The sequence below is a fragment of the Manihot esculenta genome, chromosome 2, assembly GCF_001659605.2.
Source record: "Manihot esculenta cultivar AM560-2 chromosome 2, M.esculenta_v8, whole genome shotgun sequence".
Classification (NCBI taxonomy): Eukaryota; Viridiplantae; Streptophyta; class Magnoliopsida; order Malpighiales; family Euphorbiaceae; genus Manihot; species Manihot esculenta.
This window is the reverse complement of record NC_035162.2, coordinates 14,779,104-14,788,693: the sequence shown is the minus strand read 5'-3', so window position 1 is coordinate 14,788,693 and position 9,590 is coordinate 14,779,104. Positions and strand designations below refer to the sequence as shown.

The following is a 9,590-nucleotide window of genomic DNA, read 5'->3' as shown; positions in this document are numbered from 1 at the left end:
TCTATTAAGGCCTTAGATTATATTGATGGCTAATTTATCGATGTGTTATAAATATATATATCAGTTGCAATATTATTGAATAGTAATTAGAGGCCAGCGAGAGAAGAGAAAAAAGAGGGATGAGAGAAAGGAAATAGCCGGAAAAAGAGGGCGAGCAGGGAAGATCTTTCTCTGGTGGTTTTGTAGCGATTTCATGTTGGTGTTTTGCTTTCCTTCGAGCAGGAAATCTTTAGTTTTAGTTTTGAATTCTCATCCCTCCAGTTTTTTACATCACCGGATGGACGTGTTGATGACTCCTTTTCTTTTATTTGTTGTTTTCTTATTTTTTATTGCAGGTGGCTTTATTCGGTGAGGGATGACCTTAATGAACCTACTTGAGAGTACTCCGGTCAGGCGGCATTTGGAGAGGTTTTTACTTGTTATTCGGTGGCTTCCACTCCCATTGGGTGTAGATCGGCTAAGCTCTATGGTACCACCTCCTTCTGCAGCAGTTTTGATGGATCGGAACTTTCTTATGGTGCTGAGAGCCTAATCGACTTGCTTGTTATTTGCTTTTTCTGGTCTTTTAGTCTCTCCTCTATGCTTTTGTTTAGTTTGATTTTGATTTAGTTTAATTTTAATTTTTTTTTTTATTTTTCCTTTTCGGAAATGGGATTATATAACCCTCTGTTGTAGTTTTATGGGTCTTGAGAAATGCCCTCTATATTTTCATTGATAAAAAAAAATTGCAATATTAAATAATTTTATCATCATTCTGTCCTCTTCTTCTGCTGTCTTTCTTGTTTATTTTAAATAAATATGTGGTGCATTAGCAGAGACACTTTACAATTAAGGCATTATCTTATTCATCTAGATTCACGAACCTGTTTGAAAAATGATAAAATATTCTCAAATTTCCCCATCAGTTAATCCATTACACTAAGCTGCCTCAGGTTCTCGTAGTACATGCAAAATTAAACCAGCCATGGCTAAAGTTAAATCTTTCACTCCTCTCCTTTTTATTTCTTTTCTCCTGCTGGCTTCTTGCCTTAGCAGTTCTAATGGGGAACTATTCAAACCTAATGTTACTATAGCTAATGGTCTGGAGTTTGGATATTACAGATTCACATGTCCTCAGGTTGACACTCTTGTGAGAAATTATCTGACGCAAGTTTACAGAGCGGACCCAGGGCAAGCAGCTGCAATACTTCGTCTCCAATCCCATGACTGCTTTGTTCAGGTCGTTTTCTGTGATCTCTAGCTTTCTGAAATGGGATATGTAAGCTTATATTTATTGTATTATTGAATCTGGATGTGCATGAAAAATTAAACAGGGATGCGATGGATCGGTATTGCTTGATAGATCACCCGAGAGGAGTGAGATTCCCAACAAGCACTTCAAACAACAGACATTTCAGATCATAGAAACTCTCCGCCAAATTGTCCACACTCACTGCGGCCGTGTCGTCTCTTGTTCTGATCTTCTCACACTCGCTGCTCGTGATGCCGTCTTCCTTGTAAGTTGCAACTCATTACTCTCATTGTGGCCGTGTCGTCTCTTTCATTACAAGTGATTATTATTGTTGTTATTACAGACAGGTGGGCCTGACTTTACAGTCCCTTTAGGAAGGCGAGATGGGGTAACATTCCCAAGAGTAAACCAAACATTTGAAGACCTGATAGCTCCTACTGCTAAAACAACTGAAATACTAACGAAGTTTGCTCGAAAAGGCTTGAATCTTCTCGACACTGTAGCCCTCTCAGGTGCCCACACCATCGGCATCGCCCGTTGCAGCTCATTCCGAGAACGTCTATTTCCTACCAGAGATCCTACCATGGAAATTTCCTTATACGAGAAACTTAGGCCTTATTGTGCTTTTCCAGAATTCGACTCTCTAACTTGGTTGGATTTTCGATCCCCTTTCAAATTCGACAACCTGTACTTCGTCGATCTCATAAACCGACAGGGCTTATTTACTTCAGACCAAGATTTGTTTGAAGATCCAAGGACTAGAGGAACTGTTATTAATTTTGCTAATAACGAATTTCAGTTCTTCGCTAGCTTCGCGGGTGCATTGATCAAAATGGGGACTGTGGGAGTGTTGACAGATGGACAAGGGGAAATTCGTGCCAGATGTAACATGAGGAATTCTGATTTCTTCAATTTGGAATCTGTATTAGAAAAAGATAAGAATTCATCCTCTGCAGCTATTTAATTAATTGCTGCAAAGAGATGCTGAAATCTTTTCTTTTTTCCAACTTGTTTCTGGTTCTTACTAATAAAATAGTTGCATCTACTAATTTTCAATTGCAGGTTTAAATAGTCTAACCCAGAGTTGATCCAAAATATAGTCACATGGTTGATATTTCTGATCAGTAAGAAAAAAAAATTCTGCTCTAAAAAAATTTAAACATTTTGTGAATACAGAAATTTTCAAATAATTTTAATAACTTTTGTTTGATATGATTTTATTTTCTAAAAAATTTAAATAATTTTTTATAAAATTATATATAATTTAATTTCTTTTAAAATAAAACTTTTTAAAATTAAGAAAATTAAAATTTCAAATAAAAAAATTAATAAAATAATAATTTCTCCTTCAAGAAAAACAAAAATTCATAGTTATTAAACCATAAATTATATATTTCACCCTAAAAATTTCATCCATGTTTATTTCACTTAAAAATAATTCACCGTTTAAAAGGTAACAGGCCATCGCCTTTCTTGGTTGCTATTACACTGAAGTTTCCATGAATTCGATTTAAAATCGAATCGAATCGAATAATTTAAAAATTAAAATTTTAGTATTTATAAAAATTGAATTGAATTAATTTTAATTAAAAATTAAATTAAATTAAATCGATTTGATTTAATTCAATTCGATTCGATTCAGTTCGATTTAAATTTTTAATAATTTTTATTTTTTACACTTTATTTTTAATATTTTAAAATTTAATTAAAATATTTTAATTTTAATATGATCTAATCTCTATATTATTAAAAATAATATATTATTATCATTAATCAGTTCGATTCAATTTTTTTTAATTTTTTCTAATTAAAATCAAATCGAACTGAAATAATAAAAAAATATAAAATTAAAAATTAAATCAAATCGAAATAAATAAGAAATTAAATTAAATTTTAAATTAATCTAATTCGATGAATTTTTTTATTTGTGCACCTATTATTTTTAATTTAAATATTTAACTCATTCTGATATTTTTTTTGTAATATTTTGGTACTTTGTAAAGGGAATCAGGCTGTTTGAGTTGGAATATATACCCGAGCCTCGTATACTACAGTCTCGAGGCACGCAATCACCAAAATATTAAAATTTATAAAATTTTTCAATGAGCTCAACTCGCACAAGTTGTTATTTTATAAAAATATATATTTTAAAAAATATAAAATATATTTAGAATTATAAAATTTAAAATTCAATTAGTCTAAAAAGTTACGTTTACTTGCAATGGAGAATTATGATTTTTAAATTCAATTTAGCTGGGCTATTTAAATTTGAACTCAACTATATTTGAGTTAATTTAAATATTATAATAATGAAATTCTGTAACATTGATGCCTCATAATCCTGAACAAAATTCAAAGAGTCAATTTTCTTATTAGGAGAATTATTCTTTAATAAAATGAAACATTGTATTTTTTTTCTGAGCAAATCAGGATCTTAGTTGTGTAACGGATGGATTTTTAACAAGCACCTTCCTGATTTTTCATACTTAGTCATTATTCTTAAAACGTATTCTTTGGTCTTCTCCTTAGAGGTTTTTTAAAGATTTATTGTGATATCACTATTTCTTTTTTTTTGAAATAACAAGAAAACTTCATTAATTCAAAGAGAACAAAGAAACAATATGAGGAGAAAGGATATCAATCCAAACTCCTTAATCTGACTCAGAATGAGCCGATATTGCTAGAACATGAGCGACATCATTCGCAGATATATGAACAAAAACACACTTTGCTTCCTCAAAACTAGATAGAAGCAGTTTACAATCTTGAACCAAAAGGCTAAAAGACGATAAATCATCTAACAAAACACAATTAACTGACATCACAAGTACCTGAGCATCCAATTCGAAAAGAACTCGATCCCATCCACACTCTTTAATCCAGCTCAATATTTCCCGGAATGCTATAGTTTCAGCACATTTTGCATCCATCTGGCTATCACTTGAAATGATTAGTTTTCTCTTTTATTGCAGCGGTTGGCCTTTTATCGATAGATTGAATGCGAAGTTAATTATGCTATCCTGACTAATACTATCCAGCACCCTATACATTCTCACATGAGAAATTCGGACATTTGTGAAATCTATTTTGAAATTTGGCTTATGCTTTCAATATATTTCTTTCAAGTCCATTTTTTGAAAAGCTAATACATGAGTTGATACTATGGCAAATTTATGGTTGAATAGTAAATTATCGTCAAATTGGATGTCATGACTTTCTCTTATCTTTAACTATTATTGTAATATTTGTTGTTATTTGACAACTATGTAATGCAATGAATTATTGGTAAAAAAAAATTTTTAAATTTATTTTAATTGTATGAAATAATTATCCAAATTGATTTTATTAGATTCAAAAGCATCGTTAAGAGAGGGAAAATTCCAAAGACAAAGAGAGAGCTTTAATTTTGTGAGATTGCATTGAGTTTCTCTGTCAAAGCTCAACTACGTAAATGATTTTGTATTTTAGTGTTTTTCTTTGTTTACAAATAGTTGATTTGTGGGTCTGTTTTGAGAGAGAAGTTTTGGTTATAATTGTGTCCCTTGCTTGTTGGTTCTCATCGATGATATAAAAAGTCATCATCGGTGATATAAAAAGTCAATGAAATTGGCGTCGGAACAACATGTTTTGCTCTTTCAAAGTGGCTCTATCACTACGAAAGACTGAAATTATCATGGACTTGTTAACAGTAATTCCTTACAGCTGCAACGTGTGAGTCTTGAGAGTGATAAGGTTGATCCTAAAATCATGGAGTGATAAGGATACTTATAAAATTTTTAGAAGATATATGAATAGGAATAAGGTTAATTATTGAGTAACATGCTCCTGCATAATTGGTGTCTGTCAGAAAAACTACAACTTCTTTGGATAAGCTTATATTTCTTTAAATATTCATATCTGTTTTGATTACGAATTTTTATATTTCTTTCATATCTTATTTATAGCGTGCTTTTCTATTTGATGAATATATATAAAAAATACAGCATTCTATCATCTTTTTCTTCTTGGTATTAGAGCCTAAAAACTCTTTTTTTTAATCATGAATTTTATCTTTGAATGTTGAAAACTTTGTAACCTTGAAACTCACTGAAACTAAATATCCGCTTTGGATAGAACAAGTTCTTGGCTTAGCAGAAAGTCAAGATTTAGTCGATCATCTTACCAATGAAACATTATCTCTGCAAAAATTCATAGCGTCAGATTCAACCACCACAAAACCTCAATTAACAAAAGAATTTGCTACCTAGTAAAAGTCTTATCGTCTTCTTCGAGAGTCGATAGTTTATTCCAAGCATTAGGATTTGTCATTGAGATAGACAAAACTTAGGCAGTCTGGAAAGTATTGAAAGAAACTTATGCTCAAGACTCTCAGGAACGAGAATTCACTTTACGACAACAACTAAAATCTATGTAAGGATGATACAAAGTCAGTTGGAGACCACATACGTGGTTTTAAGAGTTTGTGTGACAACCTTGCTGTCATTGGTAAATTAGTTTTTAACATAGAGAAGGTTTTTTTTTGTCTTCTCACAAGTCTTGGATCACAATATGAAACCTTCACTACCACTATGTTGAAACCTCCAAGACATAAGGATACTAAATTGGTTTCTCAGTTACAAAATTTCGACCAATGCAAGAATTGGTTTTTGCATTAGACTGACACAATGCTTGCACAACTAGCACCATTCCTGGCTTTCTATGCTCAAAAGCAGAAACAAGTTCAGCAGTTTAAATCTGTTCTCGGTAAGTTAGTTAACTTCTCAGTTACATGTTAATTGTGAATTTCTCTGATGTGACTGTTTATGTGAAGAATCGAAACATAGAAGATCATCTAGTAACAGGGAAAAGAAAGCATAATATTTATGTTTTCTCTAACACCCACGCTTAGAACATCCTCAAGCTTTGGCAATTCAGTATTTGAAGAATAAAAATTTTATTAATATTACAGGCTCTTCACAACCATTAAAGTTATGTGATAGTTTTCAGTTAGGAAACTTAGAAAACTTCCTTCTTCTTCTTCTGAATGTTCTAGTATTAATAGTTTTGATAAAATTTATTATGATTTGTGAGGACTTGCTCCTGTAACTTATATTAGCAAGTTTAAGTTTTATGTGTGTTTTGTGGATTATTTTTCTAGATATGTGTGGATAATCCCTTTAAAGTAAAAATCTGATTTCTTTGCTGCTTATATAGCCTTTGAGCAATATGTTTTGCATCAGTTTAATAAGAAAATTAAAATATTTTACTCTGATGGTGGTGATGAATTTGTCAATTATAGTTTGTCATCTCATTTTCTTACTATAGGTATTATTCATCAAATTTCATATTCATATACTTCAGAGCAAACAGGTATGGTTGAACGTTGACATCGTGTTATCTGTGAATTAGGTATGACCATATTATTTCACAGTCATGCGCCTTTATATTTATGGGTTGAGACTTTTACCACATCAGTATTTCTTCTTAATCGGTTATCATCTTCCTCACTTTGTTTTGATGCACCATTTTTTAAATTACATGGCACACATCCTGATTATACTTCACTCTGAGTCTTTGGTTTTAAATGTTTTTCTTATATATGGAATATAAAGAGACATAAGTTTGATCCTAAATTTGTCTTGTGTGTTTTTGTTGGGTATAGTAAGAAGCATAGAGGGTACAAGCACTACAAGAAAGTTGTGATTTACCAACGGATTTTACTAACGGATGAAAATCCGTTAGTAATTTTAACGGATTTACTAACGGATTTAAAAATTCGTTGGTAAATTTTAATATAAAAAATTTTATGTAAAAATTTACCAACGGATTTAAAATCCGTTGGTAAACCGTTAGTAATACTAACGGATTACTAACCGATGAATATCCGTTAGTAATTTCAATGAATTTATTAACGAATTTGAAAATTCGTTGATAAATTTTAATATAAAAAATTTTATATAAAAATTTACCAACGGATTTGAAATCCATTGGTAAACCGTTAGTAATACTAACGGATTAATAACGGATAAATATCCGTTAGTAATACTAACGGATTTACTAACAGATTTGAAAATCCGTTAATAATTTTTGGAGGGAAAAAGCCCGCTCTTTTTTTTTTTAGAATTTACTAACGGATTTAAATCCGTTAGTAATACTAACGGATTTATTAACGGATTTGAAAATTCGTTAGTAATTTTTGGAGGGAAAAAGCCCGCTTTTTTTTTTCAAAATTTACTAACGGATTTGAATCCGTTAGTAAATCCGTTAGTGATCTACTTTTATAAATATAATACCAACTTTTCTCCTTTTATCATTCATTCATTTTATCATTTTTACTTCTTGCATTTTCTTTCCCTTTCCCTCATTTTCTTTCTTTTTCTATTACTTTCTTTCATTTAACTTTCTTATCTCATTTTTTTTTTCTATTATTTTCCTTTCATTTCTTATCCTTTTTTATCTCATTCTCTTCCCTCTTCAATTATTTTCTTTATTTTCCTCCATAATTTTCCTTTCACTTTCTCTATTTTCTTTCCAATATTTTCTTCCTTTTCTTCTCTTATTCTTAATTTTCTCTATAATTATCATTCATATTATTTCCTCTCATTATTTTCTTCTATCATTTTTTTTTATCTATACTTTTTCTATTATTTTCTTCTCTAATAATTTCCTCTTTTTTTCTCATTTTTCTATCATCTTTTTACTCTACTCTCATTCTTCCTTTTTTTTTTTCATAATTTTTATTTTTCTATCATTTTTTTCTTTTCTCTTTTTTCTTTTTTTTTTATCATTTTCTCTCATCTACTTTTCTCTTATTTCTACTTTCTATATATTTCTCATCTACTTTTCTCTTATTTCTACTTTCTATATATTTCTAATAAATATGGGACATAAATTACAAACTTAGTAACAATAATAATATAATTTTAAATCTTATTGAATTAATAAAAAATAATATTAATAATGAAATTTATTATTTAATTGAAATAATAAATAAAAAATAATATTAATAATGAAATTTATTATTTAATTAAAATAATAATTATTTTAAAAGTATTTAATTTTTTAATAGATTTACTAACGGATTTACCAACGGATTTAAAATCGGTTAGTAAATTATTTTTCTCTCAATTTACTAACGGATTTTAAATCCGTTAGTAAATCCGTTAGTATTACTAACGGAAATTCTGTTAGGAAATCCGTTAGTAATAATAACGGACTTCAAAGCCGTTGGTAAAAATTTACCAACGAGCTTTTTAACGACGGATCATAATCCGTTAGTAATCCGTTAGTAATCCGTTGGTAATTCGTTTACCAACGGATTTTTACAGGTTACCAACGGAAAAATCCGTTGGTAATCCTGAAAATTTTTGTAGTGAAGTATTTTCATCTTTCAATGAAGAAATTTTTAATTTCCCGACATGTTTTTTATGAATCTGTGTTTCCATTTAAGTTTTCCTCTTCTGTTGCTGCTTCTAATGCTCTTACTATTTTTTACTCTTAATTGCCTTGCACTAATAGTTTTCTTGATCTGGGTAAAAGTATGCAATAATCTAGTGTTTTTGAAGTCATACCCTTACCATTTGTAGGTTCGTTGCCTAGTGCTGTTGATGTGCCGGAGCAGGAAACTACTTTGTCTAGTCTTTCACCTCCTGCTAATGTTCAACGTGTTCAGTATGGTTCTGTTGCAAGTGACGTTGTTCTTTAGCAAGTTACATTTCAGTTCCTATAACACAATTAGCATTGGTTTTTCAAGCTGAACCAACAGTTGTGCCTCCAATAGAACCAACAGTTGGAGGCAGCCATGCCTCAAATAGGACCAACAGTCATGCCTCAAACAGAGCCAGCAGTTGTTTCTTCAATAGAGCCAGCAACAGAACCAGCAGTTGAGCCTCAACTAGAACCAGAAGTTATGCCTCAAATAGAATCAACAACTATGCCTCAAACTGAAATACCTCAGGTCAGTTCTTCTACGATGTTGCCACTTCTAATAATCTTGGTTTGTTGTCAGATTCAGCAGTTTCAGCAACTGCACCTCCCGCTAAATCTACTGAACCTGTTGCTCACCCTATGATCACTAGATCAAAGCTCAAGATTGTAAAGCCTAACCCTCGGTATAGCTTAATTGTTGTTCCATCCGTCCCTCATGAATAAAAAACTATTAGGAGTGCTCTTTTACACCCTAGTTGGAAAGGTACAATGCTTGAAGTACTAAATGCTTTACATCAAAATAAAACTTGAGTTCTAGTTCCACGGACACCACACATAGATGTTATCGGTTCTAAATGGGTTTTTAAATCTAAATTCAAACTTGATGGGTCTTTGGATTGCCTTAAGCCCGTCTAGCCGCTAAGGGATATCGTCAACTAGACGATATTGATTT

General features: G+C 31.0%; 1 protein-coding gene and 1 long non-coding RNA gene across 2 annotated transcripts; both read left to right on the top strand.

Moving 5' to 3' along the window:
* Nucleotides 1-752, top strand: LOC110608962. The gene is made up of 2 exons (XR_002486942.2): nt 1-195; nt 336-752. It is a non-coding gene; the product is annotated as an uncharacterized LOC110608962 (long non-coding RNA).
* A 173-nt stretch (nt 753-925) lies between these two features.
* Nucleotides 926-2,287, top strand: LOC110608961 (peroxidase 12). The gene is made up of 3 exons (XM_021748241.1): nt 926-1,219; nt 1,314-1,496; nt 1,575-2,287. Exons 1-3 carry the CDS (start codon nt 965-967, stop codon nt 2,193-2,195), a joined length of 1,059 nt encoding a protein of 352 aa, XP_021603933.1. The 5' UTR covers nt 926-964; the 3' UTR covers nt 2,196-2,287.
* The last annotated feature ends 7,303 nt before the right edge of the window (nt 2,288-9,590 follow it).

What these genes read in the sequence shown, in the direction of transcription:
- LOC110608961 (XM_021748241.1), top strand. Translation starts at nt 965, where the DNA reads ATGGCTAAAGTTAAATCTTTCACTCCTCTCCTTTTTATTTCTTTTCTC. An exon ending in CCCATGACTGCTTTGTTCAG is followed by an intron (nt 1,220 to 1,313) that starts GTCGTTTTCTGT and finishes AAAATTAAACAG; the next exon opens with GGATGCGATGGATCGGTATT. An exon ending in CTCGTGATGCCGTCTTCCTT is followed by an intron (nt 1,497 to 1,574) that starts GTAAGTTGCAAC and finishes TTGTTATTACAG; the next exon opens with ACAGGTGGGCCTGACTTTAC.